The sequence below is a fragment of the Serinus canaria genome, chromosome 3 (assembly GCF_022539315.1).
Source record: "Serinus canaria isolate serCan28SL12 chromosome 3, serCan2020, whole genome shotgun sequence".
Classification (NCBI taxonomy): Eukaryota; Metazoa; Chordata; class Aves; order Passeriformes; family Fringillidae; genus Serinus; species Serinus canaria.
Genome location: NC_066316.1, coordinates 54,239,971 through 54,266,802, shown reverse-complemented (window position 1 = coordinate 54,266,802; position 26,832 = coordinate 54,239,971). Strand labels below are relative to the sequence as shown.

At 40.7% G+C, this 26,832-nt stretch overlaps 2 protein-coding genes across 2 annotated transcripts in view; both read left to right on the top strand.

Moving 5' to 3' along the window:
- The window catches only part of SCAF8 (SR-related CTD associated factor 8), a 199,760-nt gene extending 194,207 nt beyond the window's left edge, over positions 1-5,553 (top strand). The window contains exon 22 of the transcript XR_007777267.1: positions 5,442-5,553. The gene's annotated coding sequence lies outside the window, so the exon portion shown is untranslated. The remainder of the gene's footprint in view (positions 1-5,441) is intronic.
- The window catches only part of TIAM2 (TIAM Rac1 associated GEF 2), an 88,432-nt gene continuing 67,041 nt past the window's right edge, over positions 5,442-26,832 (top strand). The window contains 6 exon segments of the mRNA XM_050972855.1: positions 5,442-5,553; positions 6,604-7,803; positions 13,541-13,679; positions 13,682-13,975; positions 17,847-18,019; positions 19,059-19,283. Of these exon segments, the coding sequence (XP_050828812.1) occupies positions 6,610-7,803; positions 13,541-13,679; positions 13,682-13,975; positions 17,847-18,019; positions 19,059-19,283 (2,025 nt within the window). The 5' untranslated portion in view covers positions 5,442-5,553; positions 6,604-6,609.

The window sequence follows — 26,832 nt, the reverse complement described above, 5'->3', positions numbered from 1 at the left end:
TAGTTTGAAAAAATACAGTAAATTGTTTCCAGCAAGAAACTCCACATTTAATCCAGCTAGAGTGTTGTGCTAACCTGCCTCCCTCATTAATTTCACATATCTGTCCATACACAGCCATGAAGGAAGGGGAGGGCAGGTTCCCATTCTAGCATTTTGTATTACTTTCATATTAAAAACCAAAGTAGATTAAAAGTTAATTAAAGCTTCAAACCTGTAATTCTGTATCCCTGTAAGAATTCACAAAGCCCAGTGATTCTTTGGGAAACTTATGGACACGTTAAGTTAGTTATATACAATCTCAAAGATTTTGTTAGCCATTTCAAATGGATAGTGTTGTAACCGTTAGGTGAAAGAGGATGTAAAAGTCATTTGAAAGAAAATACAGGATTTGCTCAGACAATTCAAACAAAAAGTAACACAAAAAGCTTTTCCTGATGTAAAATACCACCAGTGTAACTGCTGTACATCAAACCCTGCAACATTTCTAACTCGGTCCTCTGTTAAAAGAAAACAAATGGGTAATTTCTTATAAATCAGGGGATTTTCTGTTTAGTTTTTATTGTTCTGAAGTAGTTTCACATTCTCCAGTATCCCAGCTGCTCCAGTTCTGGTGGCAGTCTCCTGGGGTGCCCTTAGGAGCTGTGCACTGAGGGCAGCTGCTGGTGTAAGGACCCTGGTGCTGCCTTGTCTCCTCTCTGTGCCTCCCCGCTCCGTGCGCACAGTCCGGAGCTGACCACGCTGGCCCCACTCCGTGGCTGGGAGCCCTTACCTTAAAGCCCTTGTAGAAATGAGGGCTTTAAACACAGCAGAAAGCACGTGACTCCTCTTGCTTCATCACTAGAGGATAGTTGGTGGGATGTACTCTGCCCACAAAGGCCCTTTGTATGAGTGTTTTTATCACTGCAGAGTGAGTTGAAGCTCTGCCTTTCTCTGGCAGGTGCTTATTCTTGGGTAGGTGGCTGTGAGGGACTGCCCAGTGGCAGGTGTTCCAGAAAATCTGCTGAGCCTCCCTAGGAAGGTGTTACCACAACCTCTTGCCTTTTTATGGCCACTGTCCAATGCTGACTGTGGTGGTGGAGCATTCAGCCTACTGACAGCTTCCCAGGATTGGTCCTCTCCTCTCTTGAAAGGAACTGGAGTGGTGCAGACAACAATCCTCCTGTTAGTGAAGAAAGTCTGTGGAGTTTGTGATACGTGCTTGCTGCTTAAGCTATAAATAAAAATAAAATACTTGATTAGTTTATTTATTTATTTCCTCAAGGAAATATTTTCTTTAAAAGTTAAAACTGTGTTCTGCTGTGTCATTGTGAAGAACTGAGAAGATGGAGGTTGCTCTGGTCTCCCAGGTAACAAGTGACAGGACCTAAGGAATGGCCTCAAGTTGTGCCAGGTGCAGCTTGATATTAGACATTAGAAAAAATAATAAATCTTCACATGAAAGAGTGGTCAGGCATTGGATAGGCTGCCCAGGGAATGGTGGAATCACCATCCCTGGAAGGGTTCAAAAGGCATGTGGATGTGACACTGTGGCTAAGTGGTGAACTTGGCAGTGCTGGGTTAAGATGATCTTAGAGACCTTTTCCAAACTTAAGGATCCTATGATTCTGTGTAGGATCTTATTTTATAGGCATGAGACAGCTAGCTCTAGGTCTTACCTATTTCTTAGCTATTAATCTAGCTCTCCTTTCAAATGCTTTTTACTTCTTAATGATAGGAGGTTTTAAATTCAGTCTCTTCTGCTGTGCTTGAAGAGTTTTGTTCTTGGTAACGCTGAAGACTCTCTTGAGTTCCTGCATTTTTAAATGAGCCCTAATTCAGTGGTGCCTATTTGATGGCATGATGTTAGCCTCATCTGTATTCATCCATACTGATTTGATTTGATTTGATTTGATTTTTTATTTTATTTATTTTTTACTGCTTTTGCCACTCTGGCACAGATGATATGTTTAGCAAAGTGAGACTCAACTTCCCTTAACTCTTCAGTAGACTTTTTGGAGAAGCTTCAGCAGGGGTAAGTGGTTTGTAGTCCACTTATTTTTTATCTGTTAGTGAAGATTTGTTTTCACCAGCCACCCAGAGGAATATAGGCATCAAAATACATCAGACAGTTAGCTTTGGTACATGTGTTTGTCTCATGAGGGTTAACTTTGTGATCCAGACTAAAGTTTAACATTGCTAGGCTTGACTTTAGTTGAGTTCTTTCAGCATCAAAGGTGGTGGGACTGAGACAGTCCCAGTAAAGCAAATCTGCTGAGCCTCCCTAGGAAGGTGTTACCACAACCTCTTGCCTTTTTATGGCCACTGTCCAATGCTGACTGTGGTGGTGGAGCATTCAGCCTACTGACAGCTTCCCATCTGGAAGCTTGCCATTTTCTGACCTGTGGTTTCAGAGAGTCTCAGCCCAGTTCGTGTGACTGTATGGGAAGCAGATGGCTGACAGTAGCAAAATCATGTTTGGTATGTGTTCCTGCTGTAGCAGATGAGAGCAGTGCAGGAGCCTGTCTCCCTTGACTCAGATCTCCCACCGATTCATAACACAATAATTCCTTGTTATATCTCATAAGCAAACCTAGTCCTGGGATATTATTCTTATGATTCAGTTTTGTTTGAAATGTGGTTAGTGAGTAAAGTTTGGAAACCTTTGAAAGATTGAGACTGGAGAGGAAAGCACCCCTGCAATTGCTGAGCACTACTTGTATTTACGTTCCCTTAAAGAAAGTCATTTTCTCCTCTAGCATTTGTAAAACAGTCCAGCTGTGGTGGTAATAATGAGGGAATAGAGGTGGCAGGCACTTCTCCAAAACAGCTCCTGAGCTTGTGTGTTTGTGTTGTGAAGTGAAAAAAATCTAGGAGAGCTTCATGTGGAGAAGCCCCAAGGTGGGAAAATACATTTTTAGCTCTGGGGTTATGACTGGTGTTAATGTTTGGGGTGTGGTGGAGATGGTGGAGTTCCCGGATTAGTATGTTTGCATAGCTGGCTTTTTTTGAATGTGTCAAGGGGAACCAGGATGAAGATTGAAAACTTCTTTTTTAGGGAATGTGGTTATAATTGAAAGCAAATAAACTTTTAATAGTCATCTTCAGGCACGGTGAGCTGCTTTCTAATTATGCTGATTATAATTGCTGAAAATATTCATAGAAACTGGTTTTGCTCACAAGAAGTATTCATCCTTCTGCATAGGAAGCGAGAAAAGCATGTCTTCTGTAGCAGTGGATAGCTGAGAAATACAGCTGAAGCTGAGCTCTTCCCCAGCACTGTAATTTCCAGGGCTTCCACAGATGAAATACTGTAAAACACTTGAGTGTCTGGAGTGAGCACAGCCAGAGTTTGTCCATGACCACCACCTTGCCCACGTATCATGCAGTCTTTGGGTATAAGTTGACTTGCTTTGCTCTTCCTCCACTAACTGGAAGTATCAGAAATAAAATTGCTTCACACAAGTGAGAGGAGAAAGGGAAAGGCATCACAGCTGATTTCCAGGGCAATGATGGTCTTAGTGCAGCCTCAGAGATGCCCCGATGGGTTATCGCAATGTGTGCGGATGCTGAGCCTGCCGTAGCTTTCTGAATGGCTGGGATACTGAGAAAAACCCCTTGGGGCTATTTCTATGGAATTTATTGACTGTTCTGCTGCAGTGCAGACTGGTTCCTGCACAGACTGAGACACTGTTTTGTAGACATTGTACCCTGAGATAAATTTATTCTCTCACCCATTGTGTGGCCTGTGTATTGGAGACATGTACAATGGACCCTGGTCGGCACGGCTCGAGCCTTGACGAATTGAAGGTCTGTCTTTTGAGGTTCATGACAGCAGCTTGCTCACTACCTACTCTCCTAAAAGGATTACCTAGCCATTGCACAATCACTATGGAGACCAGATGGTCTTTTTGCCTGTTTCTTTAGACAAATTGAGTTCAGTGTTTCCTTATGAATAGATGTAAGCCCCTCAAAGGTCTCTTGTTGAATGTACTTTCTGCTCCCAGATGAGGATTCTGAATGTAAACTCATTGCTTGTTTGTGGTCTGTGCCTCTTGGATATAGGAAGACAATACTGCTGCATGTTGGCAATTTGTTCAGGAGCTTGGAGCTTAGGAAGTCTGTGTGTCGTCTTCTGCTAACCTTGAATCAATAATCTTTTTGTTCAATCCAAGTTACATATGACACTTTAAAAACTGTTCACATAGAGGAGTACACTTAACAGCATAGGCCAATCAAATCTGCACAGGCAAGGGTATCATAAATAACAGACTTCCAAATTGTTAGAGAGAGTAAGATTACAGGTTTTTTTTCTTTTTTGAGTATAAGATGAAATTTCTGTTGCTTATCTGTTTTATCAGATATCTTTGTGATAAAAGGCATTAATTAATGTTTATAGGTCTGGAGCATCTCTGTCATGATCTGTCTCTTCCAAGTGATTTATTTGCTAACATTTTTCTAGGCTTGCTGTTAAGACTGTTTTTAGTTCTGGTTGGTAACATTTACCGTTGTTTTTGGTAAGGTAAATTAATGAATAATTAATTTTGGTAAATTAATGAATTAATTTAAACTCCTTCAAGGTGTTTATACAGTAAATAGCCACAAAAAGAGTCAATGAGAGCAAAATCTAGCATGTTCAAATCAAGTAGGTATTCAATTGAAAATTATGAACAGTAGCCATGGAATTTAAGCAGAAAGGAAAAAATTTTGGTGGTGGTGTGCTAAGAATGGTTTGTAACTTAACTGTGTGTTCCAAAACTTAGTCTAACATTTTGCACTACTTCTTTTATATAGAGTTTTTCAATCCTTAAGTTGCTGGTGTGTTCTATGAGATCCAGATTTGGTCCTTTTGCTTTGAGTTGCAGTCTTTGTGTGCTAAGTGAAGAGCCAATACTTTCAGAGAGTTAGGAAGAGCTTGGGTCTTGTTACCTTGCCTTTTTCTTGTTTACTGGCAGATTAACTTAAAATCAGAACAAACCTAAAGAGGGAGGTTACTGAGTGGCTGCTGGAGTGAATTTCATGGTGGCCTTTCACTGCAAAGATCATGGTTGGAATCCAGGCATGGGGAGAGATAAACAGATGCTGTGGGACATCGCTCTGATCAGTCTGGTCCACATTGTAATGGACCATTGCACAATACTGTGAACTGTAATTGGTCTCCCTAAAGGAAAACTGGAGAGGGATGAAAGTTTGTCCTGACTTGTCAGTGAGAGGAGAGAAATACCAACAAAGAGAAGAGAAAATGAAACATTTACTCGATGACTTATTTCTGCTAATTCAATGTCAGTTGTTAAAGTATGCTTGTAAAAATGTATGTCTAAATTCTAGGAATCCCCTTTATCGAATTTCTCTTAATTTGTAACTTTTGATTTTTTTCTTTTTTTAATTCATCTTACGTACAGTTGGAGTAAAGTGTAAGTTGTATTTGACTGAAAACCCTTTTTTGTTGTTTTGGTGTTTTCTAGGAAGGCTGTGTGCAGCTCCATTCTGGTTTTGGCAAGCATAGTGTCTGGCCACGAAGACAATGCAGAGCATACTGACTGCTAACTGTGCCCGTGTTTGAGAGTCTTCCTACAGGTTTGCTCTTTCTTTTACACTATGCTTTTAATCTAAAAGTGCTAAGGGCTTGAAGCAGGGATGTTAAAATATAGAAACTCTAGAAGATAAGATTATGCTTTTGCAGTGGGTTGTTTTGACAATATTTTAATGAGGCAGCAGAGTATCCTCCTCCGGGTGATAGTCTGAGATTCCATGTGTAAAGAAGCGTAGCGCTGATAGAAAAAGCATTTTGGTGTTGTTTCTGCACTGGAGATTCATTCTGAGTTACAAAAAGAACAGAACTGTCCTTTTTTCTATGGGGTGCACTTTATGTAGGTTTGAAATCTTCAGTCACCTCAGTGGGGCAATTTAACTGCTCCAGTGTGTGCTATTCACTGCAGACACTGTGAAAAACTGAAGAGCATTTTACCAAGCAAACTATCGAACTGTGCTGTGCTGAATGAATATACTGCAGTTTTGTGCTGTAGTGGAGAATGAGGCTGTTTGCTAACCAAGTTCTTTTTTGTCTGATTTTTGGCATGGTTTTTTTTCCTTTCTCCTAGAGTAGCTTCATTTAAACACATAGCTGGGGTTTACTGAACGTTTTATTGAGGCAACACTTGGTCTCACAGAAATCAGTCAAGCTGAAACTGCAGTGGGCTTGTCTGCTGGCAGAAGGGATTTCTCTAAAAGTACAGTTCACTTTACATCTAAGTTATGATTATCTTGCTGTCTCCCTTTCATTATGCCATTGTTCTTGGGAGCCAGAGATTTTGTAAGTTATAAGAAAAGGATGTTGCCAAGGGTGTGGGTGGAGGAAGGTGTTGACATGATTTCAATGGAGTTAGATTCCAGCTTTATAACAGAGGGGTAATGAACCACAGAGAAAATAGGCTTTCCTAGCTTGCCCCTAAAATAAGTTCAGTTATGAATTTAATGTTGTACATGACTATTTAATGGCTTTTTTTGAAACAATTGTTTCATATCATTTTTTAAATAGGCGTTTTCCTGTGTAGAGGGTAAAAATGGCCTGTTACTTTTTGCTCTGTCTTTTAGCCATTGTTTCTAATGAAACTCTTCTTAATTTAGTGGAAAATGGGGAATTCAGAAAGCCAATACAGTCTTCAGGGATCAAAAAATCATGCTGCTACTACAGCTGGTGCCAAGCAAAAGCCTTGCTCTCTGAAAATTCGCAGCATTCATGCTAAAGATGAAAAGTCTTGCTCTATGCATGGATGGGGACATACCAGCAGCGGCTCAAACTATAAATCAAGGTCCCTTGCCAGAAGCTGCCTTTCACACTTCAAGAGTAGTCAGCCTTATTCCTCTAGACTTGGTGACACTGTGATGGTCTCCAAAAGCAATGTCCATGCCAAACACAGGACAAATGCCTCGGGGGACTACTGCCAAGGGAATAACATGATGTTTTTGCCAGAGAATGGTTTCCACTATATTGGCCTCCAAGCTGGAAGTAATCATGCTGCCTCTCGAGAATGCAATGGCCACATTTTAAATTGCTATGGAAAGAATGAGAGTCTTGCATCAACCTCCCCGTCAGAGGACAGGAGGAGTCCTAAAGTTCTCATTAAAACTCTGGGGAAGCTGGATGGTTGCTTGAGGGTTGAGTTCCACAACAGCAACAACAGCAAGGTACCAACCGAGGAGTCCAGTGGGCCAGTGCAGTTGCTGAGGTATTCCCCTGCCTTGGAATCTAAGCCAAATAACCTGCTTGATGTCAGGAGGAACTCCAGTGCAGATTGTTCTTCAAGCCATCGTCTGTCACCTACCGATTCAAGGCTTCGGTCTAGTAAAGGGAGCTCCCTGAGCTCTGAGTCTTCATGGTATGACTCCCTCTGGGGAAATGCTGGGGATATCAATGAGCTGGATGGTTCATATTTGACCAGGAGCACTCCAGACACAAGCATTCATGCCAGTTTTCCAGCAAGCGACAACAAGAAGTCCTTCAACCAAAGTTCATCTCTTTCCTCACTCCGAGATCTCTATAAGGATACAAATTTGGAAAGCACTCCTCCGCCTGGGATCAGGCTGTCTGATGAGTATATTGACACTCCTGGTAGCCTAAGCAACCGTGTCTCCTTTGCCTCAGACATCGATGTTCCCTCCAGGGTAGAGCAGGGAAGTCCTGCACATTACACCTCCTACACCCTCCCGTGCAGAAAGTCTAAGCCCCTTGGTGAAGATGCATCCAAGAAGGATACGTTAAAGAACCGAATGCGGCGCATCAGTGACTGGACGGGAAGTCTTTCAAGGAAGAAAAGGAAGCTGCAGGTATGTACAAACCAGCCTAAGTGTGTGAAAGTTGGTTTTTATATTCCGCTTATAAGCATAGTGATTGCATGATATTTGTCTTTTTTGCAGGTTAATTACTTGCTTATCTCATTTAGTAATTTGTGGAATTTTGAGAAGTATTGCATCCCTGGTGTTGTCTGAAATGTCAGCAGCAAAAAATATACACATCATTTTGTGCAAATTTTCCCTTCCTATTTTCATATTTTGTCACCTTCTAAGTTAACTCCAGTCTTTGCAACCTAATATCTCTGTGATTTTGCTTTTGAAGTTGTTGCATTACTTAAAAAGTGACTTGGGGTTTAAACCTTCATTTATTTCAAGTATGAAAATGCAACCTCTCTCTATATATGTGCTATGGATTAGCGTACATTATCTGAAGAGTGTGGAAGGAGCAGTGGAAGGAAGACATTGTATCCATCTTTTCAGACATTCCCTGTCTGTTTTACTGGCTTCACCACTCAGTTTTTGTTTGTTGGTCCATTTCTAGCAAGGCAAACAGTCGTATTGACCAGAGGTGCTGGTTCTGCCTCCACGTCCTCTGAAGGCATTACACGGAGCAACCTCCTCCTTCCAATGTGTCAGCTTAGTTCACCAGATGGAAAAACTTGAGTTGCCATCTGGCTCACTGGGAGATGGTAGTGTGAAGGAGATGGGAGGGGAGAGCAAGAGGGAGGGAAAGGATGTTTCTTTAGAAGAATTCAAGACTAATCCCATTAACAGGAATTTAGGATGCCTGTGGTCAGGAATGAAATTCTCATCTCTAGCTGCAGGCCCCAGTATTGGCTCTTTAAATACCAGACTGTGCCTGGTCTCTGTGTGTGAGTTTGCGAGCTGAGATGAGAGCGTTTTTGGATTTGGTTTGGATTTTTGGCATTTTTCCTTCCTTTTTTTTCCTGAATCTTCCCTGGTGTTTTTCATACAGGAACAGTCACTGCGCTTCCCTAAATGAAGGATACTCTCTTTCAGCAACATTGATGTGCTGGCCACTTCAGCAGTTTCCTGTCTCCTGTACTGGAAACTCAGACAGGTTTTGTGCTTAACATGTGCATCTGTCATTGCAGTGTAAAACTCTGACAGACCCTTAGGCTCAGAAATGAGCTCAGCGTAAGGTTTGCTGGTGTGCATCCTGACTGAGGGGCTACAGAACTGGGATATGAAAATGGAAGCTGTTTATTTGCATCGCTTCTTTTGTGAGTTGGTGCTCATGTACTTTATCAGATGCCGTCTTTTCATCTTCTTACTCAGCTGTAAAAGAAAGGCAAAAAACCGTGGAATCACTGAGGAGCCTCAGTGCTGTGTTCCAGGGTTCTTCACTGATTTCAACATCTGTAGCTGCTCTGGATTTTACTGCCAGGCTTTACATATGATTTCTGCATCCCAGACCTTTAGTGTGTATTACTTAGTTATGACATTTTCAGAATGGCATTTGTGGTGCGCAGTTCACAGCTATTTTGAATTCACTGCGCAGTGCACTGACTTCAGACCCGGCAAGGAAATTTGGCTGGTGAGATTGCATCAAGCTTGAATCAGATTGTGATAGAAGGAAAACAGCCCTAACTCCAAAAATGGTGGTTTCTTAGAAAAAGGCAGAGGAAATGGTTAGTCACTGATTTTAATCAGACAAGTATCCAGCGACAGGAAGGGTAAGAGGGAGGTAGTGGATGCTTTGTAGTTCCTTGTGTGGCTTTATTGGTTCATTTCCATCTTTCACACTTTGAGAAACCTGCCTTCTCTTCTGGGGATTGCTGGGTTGTAGTTTGGTAGTGCTTATACTCTTTACAGGCTCTTTAGCTTAAAAAGACAGAAGTGTGGTGGATGGTTCTGATCTCTCACGTGGTTGGTCCCTGTTTGTGCGACTTCATCTCGTCGTGGCAGCATCTGTGCTTTGCTCTGAACAGCGCGTCCCTTCCTCCGTACATTAGTAAGAGCTGGCTGTGAGTCACTTGGGCTGAACGTAGGTGAAAGCTGGAATATTTCCCTGTAAGTGGGCCTAAGTGCTGGTGGTGGCTGGGTAGTCCCTCCAGCTCCTCAGTGGAAACAAACCAGCCGAGCCCTCTGCTTCATGGGAGCACAGGCCTAAGAGGCACGGGCTTGGGATATTGAGGCCAGACCCCTGACACTAGAAAGGCAGTGGAGTTTAATCCCCTTTGTGAACAAATTGCAGCTTAAACACAGGTAGGATTTTCTCCATCTTGAAGGCTCCTTCCAGACCATCTTATCCAATGCTTGCTAATAGGCAGAGTAAATGTAGCTCCAAGCAGTTTGTTCTGATGTCAGTATTGCCTTCTACATTAGTTATTCTTTCCTATTTTTTAATCTGTTATGATTTATTTAAAGGGAGAAGTGGTGTCTTTTCTTGGCCTGCATTTGTGGTGCTGTACAGACTTTCCTTGGTCTCCTGTGTTAAGATTGGAAATCTATTTCCTTTTCATTCTGGCACCCTTCCTCCTCATCTGTTTTAAATCATCCACAAATAGATTTGCATAGGGGATATTCCAGAGGAGTTCTTGGTTGTGCCCTCTCCAGTTACTTGGATGTTTCCTTATGTCTGCTTGATCTGATGTATCCTGGAATTGAATTTACCTTTCTAATAAAGAGCTTGCATAAAAACTTGCAATAATCTTTCCCAAGACCTAGCTTTCCTTGCATGAGGGTGTCCTAAAGTGTTCCCTCAATGCGTTACTGGTACTGTACTGCAGCAGGCATCTTCGTTTAGTTTAATCTGTGCTGAAATGGCATTGGGGTGATGCTGAGTTGCAATTCAATGTGTGTGAGCTGAAAGATGTGTGTGATGTATTTGAGACCTGTGTACAGAATTTAGGCTGACTTGCTGCACAGCCAGATATAGCTAAAGATGGTGGTGTAAACTCTGTGCAGCTCTTTAACATGGAGAACATTAGCAATTTCTGTGTGAAATGAAAATCCATCCTCCAGAAACAGCTACTGAAGAAAGGTTCTTGAGTTACGTAAAATAACCTCACTTCAGGAATTGTATCTGAAATTTTATGACTTTATAAGCCAGAGCCCTGATGTGGGCTGTAAAGAGAATTTAAAGGAAAAGTACATTGAATGAACCTCTTTATTTGACTTGAAGACTAGTATTAGATTCTCCTTCTAGCATGGCTCCTAATGAATGTAGCAGGCTGCATTTTCCCTGTGCTGCTCTTTACAGCTAATTATTGCATGTGTCACTTTGTCTAATTGGTATCTTAGCCACTTTATCTTTTGCCTTATCTTTAGCTATTCCAAAGTATATCTCAAACATTGAGAGATCTCCATGAATGCATCTGAGCAGAAACAGAGATCTATCATCACTAGATTCAACAGAGCAAAATCCAGCAGAAAGTTGCCTGTCAGGGAAACCACCTGGAGCAGCAACTTAGGTCAAACCTTTTCAGTAGTGGCAGATATTACTACAATGACAGCCTTCTCAAGGACCAACAGAGACTCTGCCAATTCAGTTCTTTAAGAAAAGAAAAATACAAATGGTGGTGTCCTGGTGAAGTGTACATATTCATTTTGGATTCTTTATCCACTTTCTCTACTCTGGTACTTCCTCATTCCTACCCTTTCTATGTGTCAGGAGAAAACATAGGATTTGGTTAGTGGCTGGTCATGGACAAGTTGCATCTTTTCATTAATGTTTGCTGTTCCAGTGGTGGGTTTTCACAACAGACCCCTTCTATGTATTTGCCTTGTGTTGTGCCTCTTACTAGTGCTTTGGGACTGAAAGAAATACATATTCTTAATAAGCTGTACACTAATGTCTTCCAGGGGACACTAGCAGTTCCTGGAGAATAGTCAAACAATTAAAATGCTGGAGTTTGGCACACAAGTACAGTGGCAGTAATTAAAACAAGGGTGGAGAAAGCTTTCAGTTTCCCCCTGAAGTGCAGATCAACAGCGCAGTTGTACAATCCGTGTTCTACAGTTGCTTTCTGACATAAATGCTTTGCATGTGGGATTTTATCCTGGTTTGCCACTCCATCTGCCATTCTTCCTCCCTTTACCATATAAAGACCAGTTAAAGTGTTGATCTTTAGGGAGTTACTCTTTGGCAACACTGATTAACACTCTGCAACAAGATTTGAGGAAGGTGCTCCTTTTCCATGAGAACTGGATCACCAGACAGTGATCTGAAAAGCCGGACTTGAAGTTCAATGTACTGTAAGGGAGTGTGGGTTTCAGGTCAAACTGGCTTTTGTGAGGCCACAAGCAGCAGTATCCTGCTGCTGGAAAAGTGGTTTGTCTGGCATTGCCTGGGAGGGTGTACAATCCCAGCCTTGGCTGCACACTGGAGGTCCTGATGCGACCAAAACATAGCACAGCTTTTCTGCTGCAGTTTTGAAGAGCATCAAGTAAGAAGCAAAGAAAAAAGTAGCTGTTTTCAAAGCTGCTGAGGAGAACAGCTCCCAGGAGACCAATGTTTATTTACTTTGTTCTTAGTACAGTAGTCTGTGAGAAAATAAATGCTTTTAGAGAGACAGTCTAAACTTGAAAGTATAATGGCTTTATTATTACTGAGGGTAATGGCTTCACTTCTCGAATCGTTTATTGCAATATCTTCTCTTTTCTTCCCTTGCACTTTTACTGCAAAAGGCAGCATGACTTTTGTGTTTTAGGTTCTTAAATCTTGGTTGCTTTTAAATAACATTGGCAACACTTGAGTTCAGAAGACAATAAATGGCTTCTTAGGATGGATGGTGTGGTTCTCAACCGTGAAGTTAGTCCAAGGAGCACTGTTTTGGGTAGCAGGAAAATCCCTGTCCATCCCTGGAGCTTGGGAGAGTTGGGATCAGACAGCATATTATTTGGAAAGGCTCAAAAGAGAAAAGGTACAAATTGCCAACAAAGTCCCACGTTGACAAGCAGTGGCAAGAAATAGGCCTACTCTAGCATCCATATCAAAGGCAAAGTTGAAGTCATAGCATCAGGCCTGATTATTTCAAATAAAATTAGCCAGCCCTCTCAATCCAAGGTATGAAGTTGCACAGTGCAATTAGGAGAAAGGCCTGCCAGTGCTTGATGGGATGATCAAACTCTCAGGGTGTTCCCAGCAGCTCAGAAAATACACAGCTCTGCAGTCTGGGGACTGGATTTAAGCCAGTCAGCAAGCGTGTCTTTCTTTTTTTAAATCTCATATTGTTTTAGATTAGATTTTAGTCAACTGATCAATTCTAACAAGCTTAAAATATTCTTTACTTTTGACCTTTTTTTTTGTTGGTTAAGCACCATTTGTATGACAAATAAAAAGCAGAGGTTAAAATCAGCCTTGTTGTGTTGAAGCTAAACCTAGCCACCTTGCACCAATTTGATAGCACCAAAGTATCGAAAACCCTCTAATAATAAAAAAACCTGTTGTGACACTATTCCTGCTTGTACTCAGATGCCAAATATGGTGCCTGCATTTCAGATGGGGGATGTAGTTGTCTCCTGGAGTACTTCAGTTTTCAGACAGGAGTTTCTAGTGAAATTTGAGATTACTCAAAGCATGCTGGAATTACCAAAGTGCTCGGATTAGTGGATAGGGTTTAATGGGGTTCAGCTGAAAACACTGAATGGTAACAGGGGTGGTGTGAGTGGCTGAGGCAAAGGCTGTGATGTAATGGTTAAAAGATGAAGGAACTGAAAGTGGCTAATTGAAATTGACAAATGAGGTGTGTCTTTTGATCGTAGCTCTGGTGACTGATCGCAGACAAATTCCTTTTATGCACAGGAGCCAAAGTGTAAAGATGGGAGTGACTACTTTGACAGCAGAATGGACAACTTCACTACAGACACACTGGCACCATCACAGCTCTCCACTTTACTGTGGTCTCCTGGCTCCAGCCATGCCCTGTCCCAGAGAAGCGAGTCCACAATGCTGTCAGCAGTGATGCCTTGAGGCAGAACATTTATGAGAACTTCATGCGGGAGCTGGAGATGAGCAGGATGAACTTGGAGAATACGGAGACCTCGTCGGAAACAGAAGACTCCAGTGGCGAGTCCCTTAGCTCCTTGGAGCAGCTGGATTTGTTGTATGAGAAAGAGCAAGGAGTGGTGCGCAAGGCAGGGTGGCTGTTCTTCAAACCCTTGGTGACCCTGCAGAAGGAGAAGAAGCTGGAGCTGGTCACACGACGGAAGTGGAAGCAGTACTGGGTTACACTCAAAGGTAAGACCACCACGTTGATCCTTCATCTTGGCAGCAGCAGTCTTTCTGTTGTGTCTCAGCAGCATTTCATGCATGCTGGCTTCTGTTAGCAGTTTTAGGGGGATCAGAAAATAACACCTAACTTTAGAAGGTCTACCCACCACAACTTTGCAAGGTCCACCCACCACCTAAAGTGGAGCTTGTGCCTAGGCAGCCCACTGAACTGAGGTGCTGCTCAATGTCTTTGGGATTGTGTGAAGCATTGTGTTTCATATCATAGTGGGAATTGTTTTGTCTGACTTCCTAATTTGTGTGTTCACATGAGACTGGGGAGTTAGAAGATGCTTTTGGGTGTTTGGAGGTCAAAAACCAAACTGAAGCAAAATTTAAGGGTCAGGAGAAGTAGCTGGTGCCCAATTCCTTCTTAGAGACACAGTGAATTAGGCTCTGCCATGATATTTACTGAAGGATGAGGTAGTTTATTGTAAAAATGTTTTGTTCATTTCTAGCACATTAGGGGGCAATATAATGGAGAGGTGAACTCCCAGTGCCGGAGCCTTTACACAGAGAAGTGTGTGTGGTTCAGAGCAGGGGAAGCTGAGGCAGCAGCAGGGAAAGCCCTGTGGTGCCCAAGGCAACCATTCCCAGGAGTTGAAGGTTTTCCTTCCTTTCCCTGGGTGGTCCTTCACAGTCTCTGCTCCCGGCAATACCAACCCCTTCTGGCTTTTGGCATGCCCAGCTTCCCATCTCCTGCCGCTGCTCCTCTTGTGAAAACAGCCCCATGGAAGGGGAATCCACTCCAGAGGGCAGCTGCAGGTGTGATTGCTGTGCTCCATTTGTGCTCAGAGGGTGCTGTGAGACATTTACAGGTGTCAGGAAGTGTGAGAAGGAAAGTAATATCTATTGTGGGGAGGAAGGGAAATTTAATGAGTGAGTTAATACACCTTTTTTAAATTTTGAATTGCATCCAAAGGATTTGTCTTTCAATAAATATGGTCCTAAGTTAATGAGCAAGGAAGTGATCAAGCTTGATCATTTCCTATCATATCTGGGACTAGAGAAGAGAAAATGGCAACTTTCCCACAGGTTGCCCTTTTAAAAATTGTGCATGGGTGTAGACCTGAAGAAAAATGAACAGCAAGTCCTGGTAATGTTCTGCTTGATCGTGCTGATTGAAAAGAAGCAAACTTACTAGAATGAGGCAATTCTGCCTAAAAATTCAGAGACTTGTTATCAAGTGATCAAAATGTAGGCAGGCTTAGCAGTCTAAATCACTTGCCCTGATAGCATCATCAGATAGCATGATTCATGCTTACAAGCCGTGTATACAAAGGGAAAAACAGTACCTGAATTCCACCTTCTTACTGTGTGTGTTTGTGTTATGGAGTATGAATATAGTTTAACCTGCCTCTTCTAAAATTCAGCTTCTAAACAATTCTATCAAAACTCTAAACTGAAATATATTATATACTAGTAGTTAGTGCATTTCTGGGATCATAAAGCTCTGGCAAGCAATTTAGGTGCTTCACGTTCATTTTTTTTGGCTATAAAATTGGCTTATTGAAAAAAATTGTGTCTCTTCTTACTGCCTGAATTTCTGCAGCTACAAAAAAAGGAACAATGAAGTTCTTTGTAAAAAGCTTTATTAACTTCTAACATTATAACTGTTAGATACAATGCTTTTTACTTCAATGGTTGATCTGGCTGCATTCATAGTACAGAGTCTTTTGCACTTTGCTAGCTGTTTTAAATATACATTCCTAATTTCCTTGATCTCTTACCTTTATTGTCCTGTGGAGACTTCTGGTTCCAAAATAAACTTGCCTGTCTGGATATCAAGGCGTAATTCTGTTTTCATAATTGCTATATCAAGATCAAGGCACTTGCTTTGGTTCTCTTTATACAGGTTTTTGAATCAATCAGTATTTAATTTGTTCTTGAAGTTTAAATAGCCAAGATATTTTAAAGCATGACTCTAAATATGTAAATGGAGAGCAGCATGTTTATTTGCACTCTGTTGAGATGTGTTTAATTATAAATATGCAGAAGGCTTGTAACCATCTAGTTACCTGCCAGACTTAAAAGTATACATTCTTGAGGTCTCTGCTTCACTTTCAGGGCCACCAAGACCTGAGCCTGAATAGTAACTGTGTACCAAGAGAAACTCTCTTTTTCATCTGTCCTGTCCAATTAGTTTCCTTTAACTAGGGAAATTGCTTTCCCTTTGCTCTCTCTCTTCAGCTCAAGTTTTAATTAAAATATTTGTACAATAATCCATCCCTGTGGGTCTGACAGAGCTTATGAAACTAGCTGCTTTCAGGGATCACTGGACTTGACCTAAAGATATACCTGGGGTTCCATACACCCAAGCATACATACATGCCCTTCAAAATTTTTTATTTGTGTACATATAAGCTCTCAGGATAAAATATGACATGAGTTAGAGCAAAAAGGGGAAATACAGGGATATGGAAATATTTTTAAATCTTAAAAACTTTAAGAAGTGGAAGTGGCTGTATGTGTCTGCTGCTGCTGAATACAAGAGAAGACTTGGCTTTGTGGGTTTAGTTTGCCCTGTTACGTTCAAATGACATTTCTGATATGCAGAGTGTTACAAACCATGTCATTTTTTCCAGCTGTAGAGATCTGCAAGTGTTTCAGTGGCATAAAGAAGATAAAGTGAGGGCTGCCCAATGGAATAGAGAGGACCAACTCTATAGGATTTGTTCTTACCCAAAATATTCTGCCAGTCACTTTCGGCATTAACAGGAAAAGGTGCAGTTATGTAGTATAGAGGTATTTCTATGTATTAGATTCCTTACTCCAAAAGCTTTTCAGTCACTGGATGATTTGATCAGAAATCTCTGATACGGGTTTCCCTTTGTAATGGTATTTTAGAAGTGTACTTCAGTCCATGACCCCTTGAACAGGCAGATTGGTGTGTCTGGGAGGACAGTGGGTTATAACAAGGCAGGAAGGAAAGGCTGTCAGGGATGGAGGGCACAGGCCCTTCTTGAGCCAGCATTGCTGCCAAAGGCAACATGGCACTATAGTCATACTGCTGTGGGCTAGGATCAAGTGTCCTCTGCTGGGATCAAGTCTCCTCCACTCTCCTCCAGAAGTAATTCCACTTGTTATACTTGGGATTGCCGTCATCAAGGATGAAGTTTGTTTTCTGGATGCAAGCTTCATACCTTAGATATTACGCTATTTACAAGACTGAACATGCTCAAACTCAGCCCTTTTAAACTGTTTTAAATTACTCAGAATTGTCTGAGTCTCCAATTTTCAGCTAGATTCAAGGAAATCTGGTTTAAATTTGAGAAGTTTATTCACTAAGCATGTTGTATGAAGACAAAGGGTTCTGCAAATCTTTTCAACAAATACGAAGATTTCTTAAGTGGCTGTTATGAGAGAGTTGGTTCAATTTAATAAAGAAACACAAAAGCTGATTTAACTAAGCAGGAGTTAATCTCTTCTACATGCCTTAACATTTTAATAGGCTGAGTTTATTGATTGAATATTGTGGGTTAGAAGGGACCTTTAGTCCAGCTCTGCTGCCATTGGCATGGACATCTGTCACTACAACAGATTGCTCAAACCCCATCCTACCTTAGATGCTTCCGTATTGAGGTGTCCTGATTTATTTATTAAGTCCATAAATGTTTGTTGTGGCCCTATTAGATGTCTGTTTCAACTTTTCATTGGCAAATTGATCATTAACTATTTTTCTGCATAGAAGATCTTCCTTTTTTATCTGTTTCGGAAGAGGAGGGGAGCTGATGTTCCCTGTCTCTGAAGGTTGTCTTAATTCACAAAAACATTATATAATGTTGGGAGATCCATAACTTACTTTCTTCTCATTTTTTTTTTCCCCTCTGAACTGCAAAAGGTTGTACTCTACTGTTTTATGAGACCTATGGAAGGAACTCAATGGAGCAGAGCAGTTTGCCTCGATACGCCCTGTTTGCAGAAGACAGCATAGTTCAGTCTGTTCCAGAACATCCCAAGAAAGAAAATGTGTTCTGTCTCAGCAATTCTTTTGGAGATGTCTACCTATTTCAGGTAACAGGATGCATGCATAACTTGATGGTTGTTTCTATTTTAGGATGTGTTTGTGAGTCTACACATGTATCTAAAAGGTTGTATGTACACACACACACACACACACACACACCATGTTTCTGCCTTTGACTTAAAAATAATAGCACGACTGCACTGTTGCATTACACTATTATAATACCTAATGTATGATGACTTCAGGTATTACACCAGTTGGCTCAGTCAGCTATGGTTCAGAAACAAAAAGAACAAGGACCACAAATCTGCAAGAAGCTCTGGGTGCCTGGTTGATCACAAGCTTCTAAAAAATCAACTTTTCATCAATTTTTTTTCACATCCATTAGCAGCATTCCACCCTTACAGAATGGTGTGCTCAACCCTGAATCTGCTGGCCAAAGAGAGTTTGCTTGAGCAAGATACTCAAGAAAGAGAGCTAAAAATAATCAAAATACCTTGGCTGCTCAAGGGCACCACTGGAAATGTCAATAAAGAACAGGGTTATGTGCAACTGCCTGCATAGAAACGTGTTGATTCATAGGCACACTTGTACATATCTCCAGAGATACTTCATGCAGATTGCATTCTCTTTACCTCGATGTTGCCTCTCTGCTAACTTGGCACTTTTTAAGTAAGCAAATACCTTTCTTCAGAATCTCACATATAAAATCTTCTCTGCTGTCACAGCAGTGAGGAAGGTTTGTCTTTGATATCTGGTAGGGTTTACTTTAGTTATCTGGAGGGATGAAAGACGAAAGTCACATCTCTCCCACAGCTTATGTGGCTCTTGTCCTTCTGGGGCTTTTAGACCTTGCAGGTCTAAGAAGCAAAAGCTGGAGTTTGGAGACAAGTCATGATGGAGTGTAGGAAAATCTCAGACTACCTTTATTTGCTCAGTTCTAAAGAAAACCTAATTTCACTTGGTTAAGATAAAGTGCCTAAGACAACAGGGAACCCATCAAGCACTTCATGCCCTAGAGCTGTTGATTTTATTTTATTTTTCTCTTATCTGCTCATAACATTGCACCATTGATTGGTTTCACAGGCAACAAGTCAGACGGATCTGGAAAACTGGGTTACTGCCATACATTCAGCCTGTGCTTCCCTCTTTGCAAAGAAGCTTGGGAAAGAGGACACTGTCAGGCTGCTGAAAAATCAGACCAAGAGTCTCTTCCAGAAGATTGACATGGATGGCAAAATGAAAAAGATGGCAGAGTTGCAGCTCTCAATTGTTAGCGATCCAAAAAACAGAAAGGCCATAGAAAATCAGGTACTGGAAACAATTTTTTTATGAGAGCTTATGTATCATTTATTATTGCTTTGGTCTATATTTGTGATTTCTAGGCCTGAGAGTAGTTGTCTTGTGCATAGCTGGCACAGTGGTTGTAATTATTGCCAGGTTTCTACAGCAGTCCAGAGCAGTGCAGGAGGCAGGCTCCACAAAGCTGTGCATCAGACTGTTCTGTTTCAAAGCACAAAGCTTTTTCTTGTCTCTTCTGTGAAAATGTAATTAATTTTTACTGTTTTATGTTAATAAGATCTAGCTGTTACGTCGCATACCACAGAATATACAGTATGTTCTGTGAATAATTTGTTATTGTATTGCAGAAGAGATTGAAGAGTAGGTACTTGGCAGTATTGTTCTGCACCTTAAGACAGCACATGAGAAATACTTAATCCTTCCTCCGACTTTATTTGTGTAGTGGTAGAAAAAACCATGTGCTTCCAGTTGAAATTTAGCCATGACTAATGATCACCTGATGGTCTGTGTGGTGGTGAACAAACATGAAGCCTTACTCTGCTCTCAGTTCTCGCATGTGAACCAGGAATCACTCCAGGGATACCTTATGGAAGTACATTGTGCAGTGCTGATGTCTTGCCCATGCCCCCAGTTCTGAAGATAGTAACAGGCAAAAGATGCTTTAATTATTTAGACATCCTTAGTGTTCAGTCAACCACCTTACTACCCATGGCTTCTTGTGCACTAAACTTGTCTCATAGTTTAGCCTAAATAAGTCTGTGAGGCTGCTCTGTCTTTAGTTTTATCAGGTCATCTACAGAAGACTTCTGATAACTTGTACTGATCTTGACCTGGTCTTTGAGAGCCTTTCCAGTCAGAGTAACTATTCCTCTGTCAGTACTTCATGCTGCATATTATGGCCCCTTGAGTAGCAAATGAGGTTTACTTCCTTCAAACCAATACAGCATAATTATTTTTCTTTTGTTAACGAAACACTTGTAGTTTCAGCAATTTGATGCTTGTAATATTTAAAATTCCTACTCTGCTGGCTTGGACTTGATGAAGAGCAGACTGGCTAGTACTGACGTCACTGTCAAGCTCTTGTGGCACACTTGGGTCTGAAGCTATATGAGCAGAGTTCAAATAACATGCACGTTTGTGTAGGGATTTGCAGTGCAGATGTTCATAAGCCCTTTGAGTGCTCAGATATTCATAATTTATTTCCAGGTCACTTTGTTTCATGGTCCAGAGCTGAGTGAGGTGAATGGAGGAGGAAAAATGTTAAGCATCCTTTATTGCAGTAGGCTTTGAGACCTATAGAAGAATATGCAGATTTCTATAGATGTCAGTGCTCATAACATGTGATACACTGAGGAAAAATCCTGATGTATATTAATTTAATTTATCCCTCCCTCATCAGATATTCTTGTTAGTAGTTCATTTAGAGTCAGCTGAAGAGTATTAATGACCTATCTTAATATCTGCTAATTTGGTGTTCTGTCCTTGAAGAATTGTCATCGTTTTCCAGCTCTGTAAGAAGTTGGCTTCATTCTGTAGAACTGAAATCCATCTTCTGGGCTGCAGAAGATTTATTCCTGTTAATCTTCTGTCTATGTGTGTCTCAGAACATTGAATGGGGGCAGACCATTGGGAGAAAGAATGACATGGATCACTGCAAGCATCCAGTAGTTGGCAAAGAATAAATTTATAGCAAGAATTTTCTCCACTCTTGATCCTCTTGAACTCTTTAAAACATTTCCTTATAATTGCCTAAGGTTTGCTGGTGAAGTCACTTCAGAAAAAAAATCAATTGATAACTCAGTTGCCTAATCTTCTAAATTGTTGTCTCAGATTGGCTTTTGCAAAGAAAAAAGAAAATCTTGATTCAATTACTAACTGAGAATTCTTAATATACTTAGTAAGGTAATGATTTTGAGAAAATGTTATTCCTGAGGGAATAGTTTGCATATATGTAGCTATAATTGTTTAGTAGCTGTGGTTGTTTAGCTGTCTTTTGCCTATTTTGAGAAACAAGAAAATATAAATTCTAGTTTTGGTTTTGTGTAAATTTGATGATGTGTCAATCATGGGGCAGATATTGTTCCTCCATGCTGAAGTATGTAGTATTGCCAATACTGTATTTCTTAAGAATGCATTCTGTGCTGGAAATCGTCGCTGGTGATTTATTTTGGGAAGCCAGCGGAAACACTGTGATTGACTTCAGAAGGACTGTGGTGGTTTTTTACATAAAAAGAATTTATTTTCACTGGGGAATTATCTTGGAAACTCTGATTTCTATAGCCTTTCTCCTTTTTCTTCCTCAGAAAAGCAACCACCAAATGTCAACTTACTCTTTTCTTTCACTTCTGTATTGCCTTAACACCAATATTTCTCTGCTGAAGACTTAATAATTCCCAGGGCTTTAAAAGCAAGCAAAACCTTTTTTTATTTCACAATTACTACCACATGAAAGACAGTTGTACTAAGGAAACCTGCACTTCTAATGTTGCTATGGGTATTTTGATATACTTTTACACGCTTCTTTTTGGTGTTCAGCAAATAGACTAGAGAAGCTCATCCAGTACTGTCTGGTAAATTTTGTGAAATTTGAAGGCAATGAATTGATAAAACCAGCGCTAAACAGAAGTGCAAACAAACAACAACAACAAAGACAAAGAAAACATTGTTTTTCTAGAGAAATTGTTGTTTTATATGCTATCAAATCTGTTTTATATGGTATCAAGTGTTGTTTATATGCTATCAAACTGGTTGGGAAATGTTTTGTCTTGTGGATTACATGAGGGATTCTCTCTAGCTGGGTTTACTGGCATAAGAACAATAATAATAGATTTTTTAAGTGGTTAAGAGAAAATTGTAGAAAATTTACAAAGCTATTGGTAATGCTGGGCAGTTGAGAAGAGATCAGTGAAGCATCTGCAAGATGGCAGTGTGTCTGGAAATCTGGAGTCTGCACATGCTACCTACAGCCACATATGTTTATTATTACTGTGTGAAATAAATACGTTGTGTGTGATGCTATTCCCCCAACATGTAACTTCTCTCCTCAAGTGAAGACAATTAGGACAAAAGGTAGCAAGTTTGAAAATCTCCTGGTGGCAAGATGAATTGCAAAGACTTTCTTTAAAAATGTTTTTAGTTTTCCTAGGTGTTTAACCTGCTAGAGAAACCGCAGTGTTTGCTGTGAATACAGAGCCCTGTTAGTGAAAGGGATTATTAGCATTTATTCAGATAATAATCTCTCTCTTAACAAAGAGAGCTCTTTTAACCAAATATTGCACATTAAAGTCAGAAGTGAAGCTGCCTCTGCCTGCAGAACTGGTCTTAATGGGGTGGAAAATTTATCTTGCAAGAGAGACCACTCCAGCCCTTGTGTAATTATTTATGTACTTGGTACATAAGTCTATCCTGATGTCTCATTTTAGAACAATAGCATGATTAATAGTTGCTTGAAAGCATTATGGAGTTTTGTCTTCAAATTTTAATATGTTGGCATAATCATGTTTTCCAAGCTATTCAGAGGTTTCTGATGTAATTCATATTTTCTCTGCATATAATTCTTAACTTTTCAGAGGGTTAGGAACATGTGTATTTACTTGCAGGCACTGAAATGGTGAAGCATTAGTGGGAAGAACAGGAACATGCTATTTTTGGAGATTATTTTTTTGTAGGTTTTCATATGTGTCCTCCACCTAAAAGTAGTTTATCTATTGTCATTAAAAAAAAAAAGAAAAAGGATCAGTAAGATGGTGGTCTGCTTATTCTGGGTTGTCATTAAATCCATTAGTACCTTCCTTTCTTTCTTCCTACCTTTCCCTGTAGTGGTCTCCAGCTTTTTACAAAGAGCATAACTTCACTGCTTTGTTTTTAAAATTTACTTGACTCTTTCTCTTTTCTCTCACATTTAAAGAAGGATGATTGGAATAGGTCTGGGAATTTATTCTTCAGCCTCCACAAAGCTCAAATTTCATGTCTTAACTTTCTATAAAGCATCTGATGGAATATTTTCTGACATTGAGATCCAAATTCTCAACAACACTCAAAGACAGTCTTTTCAGGGAACTCTGCTAACCCATGCCATCATTGCTGCAGACAAATTCAGCTGGAATCTCAATACATAGTAACTTTTTATTCTTCCATATCCTCTTAAACTAAAAAAAAAAGTCCAAGTTTGTTAGAACAGACCTTCAGTTTGTGTGGTCTTTGAACTGGCTAAAGCAGATCTCTGCTTCCTGAGAGGTTGGTTCAATATCTTTCCAGATGTTAATCTTCAGTAATATTTTACTTCATTGTACCTTCCCTACATCATTAGCAAAGTACTTCCCTTTAGCAGTAGTAGACTGGAAGTGAAGTGAGTAGGCAGACAGAAAGTTTGGGAAGTTCACCTCCATTCTCTCTGCACTGTTGTTGCTGTTTTACAGATTCGTGAATTTCCCTCTTTGTTTTGCAAAGTTTTAGCATAAGGTAATGAAAAATTAGTGTGGAGTTGCATAGCATTATCTCATACAGCGGAGCTGGTGGGGCAGCCTATTCAGAAAGGGATGGTGGTCTGGGTTTTGGAGAGGACAGCTGGATAATAAAATTCAGTGGCTTCCTTACTTACATCCTTAGCTATAGACATATATATGGTACCACCAATTTCCATTGGATTTTCAACAAGTTGTAACACACGTGTCCACTTTCATGCTATCAGTGGTATTGGGAATAAGATTAGCTCTGTCTATTTTGGTTAAAAATTATGAAAATTCTGTTCTTCCAATGCATCCAAAAAGATGACATTTATTGAAAAATCCCCTCCATTGCCTTGTTATTTCAGGAAGATTTCTTAACCTTTTTTAAGTCACCGCTCAGATGAAGAATAAAGTGTTGCTAATTTCACATGAGTGTTGTTGTACTCTTTTACAATGCCTCCTTTATTTCTTTAAACTAAAAGTTATGATAGCATCTCAGTAGTGTTTTTTAAAGTAATGGAATTTCTGGAAGAGTGATGGTTTTGCTTCTTTGAGTTCTCTTTAGGAAGTAATGACAATAAAAATCTGTTCCCTGTCCCCAGAAACCAAGTGACTCATTTTTCCAGATGGATACAATATGAATTGTGTCTGAGAACCAGGGACTGGAATGCAAAGAGTTTGGTGTTGTTTGTAATGTGGTTGAAAAGCTGTACATATGAAACAGCAGCAGAAGTTTCCTCTCAATCCACAGAGTTCCCTACATCAGCCTGCAGAGACACTTTACATCTGGAAATAAGATATTGTGTAGGGAAAAAATTGAGAATTTTTATTGCCTTAGATAGTGAATTGTGTCAGCAAGGCCCTCATGCTTCTGTATGGTATAAGAACTACTACTCAATAAAATCAATTGTGAAGGCTGCAGTATTGAGAGAGGACCCTCCTTCCTGTGCATCTTTTCTTTCATGCTCCTTTCAATAGGCACCAAGTGAAAAGCTGGTGTTATCAGGTGAGCTGTCCGGGAAGTTTTTTCCATCCTCTTTCTAGGTCCTTGAGGTATTGTTACATTGAGTTGATATGGTGTAATTTCTGGCCTGGCTTTAGACCGTTCACAGGCTGGTTTGGGTTTTATTATACTGAAATCTTTTTACTTTGTACCCAACACGTGTTTGCAAGTGAGACAGTTCTTCCTCAGCCCCCCAGAAGATAGTGTTTGCACTGTGGTGTACGAAGGACGAGGGGCCAGGGGCCATCCCTGAGCCACCCTGCCTTCGCTGGGACTCTTCCCTTTCCCAGCCTGCAAACCCTAAACCTGTTCCAGCTGAGGTGCTGGTGCCGCTGCAAATGTCACCTGCAGAGAGAACTGTAGAGCATGTAGGAGCTATGGATCCCCGTATCACATGCTGGAAACTGTTAGCATGTATATATTTACCCCTTGTTTTCCCAAGCTCCCACTTTAAACTTTAGCTATAGAGAACTTGGCAGGTTTATTGGTCTGAGAGAGACCTGCTTTCAAACAGCTTCCTTTAGCTCCTCTGTTAGTATGACTTAAAATGTAGTTAATTTGCAATTTTTTCTTATTGTCTGAACAGTTTTTTAACTAACCTGGAGGAGATTTGGCTATTTATGTTCTGAAAGTGATCATTACTGCTGAAGTACTGCCAAAAGTACCATGCTGATCTTCCTTTGTGTGTTAACTCTTAATAACTCATTCCTGCTCTAAGTCTTTGATGCAAAAACTTATCCCTCACATAATTACTGTCTTGTCCTTGCACCAGGCTTCCTTGCATGAGTTCTCTTGGTGGCCCAGGCTAAATCATTCTCAAGGCTTTCCACATATTTACTCCTCCTATTATTTTATCTCTCTACCACAGCTTCCTTTTCCCCCCTACCTTATAGGATCCTACTAGGTTCAATGCATTTATTTGGGTGGCCCTCTCTTGCCCTTATTCCAAGCACTTTCATGCTGCCATTAAACCAAGAAATCCTTGCTTAACATTTCCCTGGACTGACAATGACATCCTCCCTTTTCTCTGGAAAAACCCTTTAATGCTTTCATGTTACATGTGTGCTCACTTGTCTTGGTGTGCCTCATTTCTGGCCGTATCTCTTATCTCTTTTGGGACTCACTTCATGCTGGTGTTAGCCTTTGTTGCCCATTCCTGCTCCCACAGCTCTCTGCTGCATCCACGTTTTCCTGTTTGCTTTCGAGCAGATTTCAAAGGGCTGGTTTTTCTGTGCATGATGAAGTTAAGTCCTTGAGCCTTCTTTCGGGTAGTCCTCCCACGTGGGACAGAGATTTGCCTCACACAATAGCAGAATAGGGATTGCAGCAGCGAGTCTGCAGGCTGTAAATTAACTTCATGGACCAGGTCATACTGTGCTTTGAAGTTGTTGCTTTTTTATTTGTGTGCTTCTCCCGTTTAGTCTTCAAGAATATAAATCTCTAGGAAGAATTATCATAGTTTAAAAGCCCTAGACAAATAGCAGCTGGTATTGGTTCATGGTCTGCAATTGGTTCCAGACATCCCTGGTTTTGATAAGACTACAAGACAATCCCAGAAATTCCTTGCCTACAGCTTTTGCTAATGCCATTAAATGTAACATTGTGATTACCGATGCTTTTGGAGCTGATTAGCCAGTATCCTGTGTGACTGATAAACACTGTAATTTAATTATTTCTTCAGAATGCCCCCATGTCGTACCCCACTTCCCCTTCTTAGAATTTTTTATTTTAAAATATAACTTCATGCAAATGTTTAATGGGGATTTTGAAGAAGGCCTGAGACACACAAGGATGCCTGTTCTCAGCCTGTGTCCATTGAGGATGGGATGATCTACTTCAGCAGTGCCCAGAACAAAGCTTGCTCTGTTCTTGAGCTATTAAAGGTTGACTTGGCTCTGCACCCACAGAGGTGTCATCTCGAAGGGAAAGACATTACCTGAGCTTGTAGCTTTTGGCTTTGTGAAAAGCTGACAACCATGTTTTCATTCTAGTTGGATGTTGACACACTGAAGGAGCCCATCTCTCAATCTCCTATTGGAGTCATCCCATGTGTAAAGTACTGGCAAGCAGAAAAATGCTCTGAAGGAGGCATCTGAGACCACAAAGA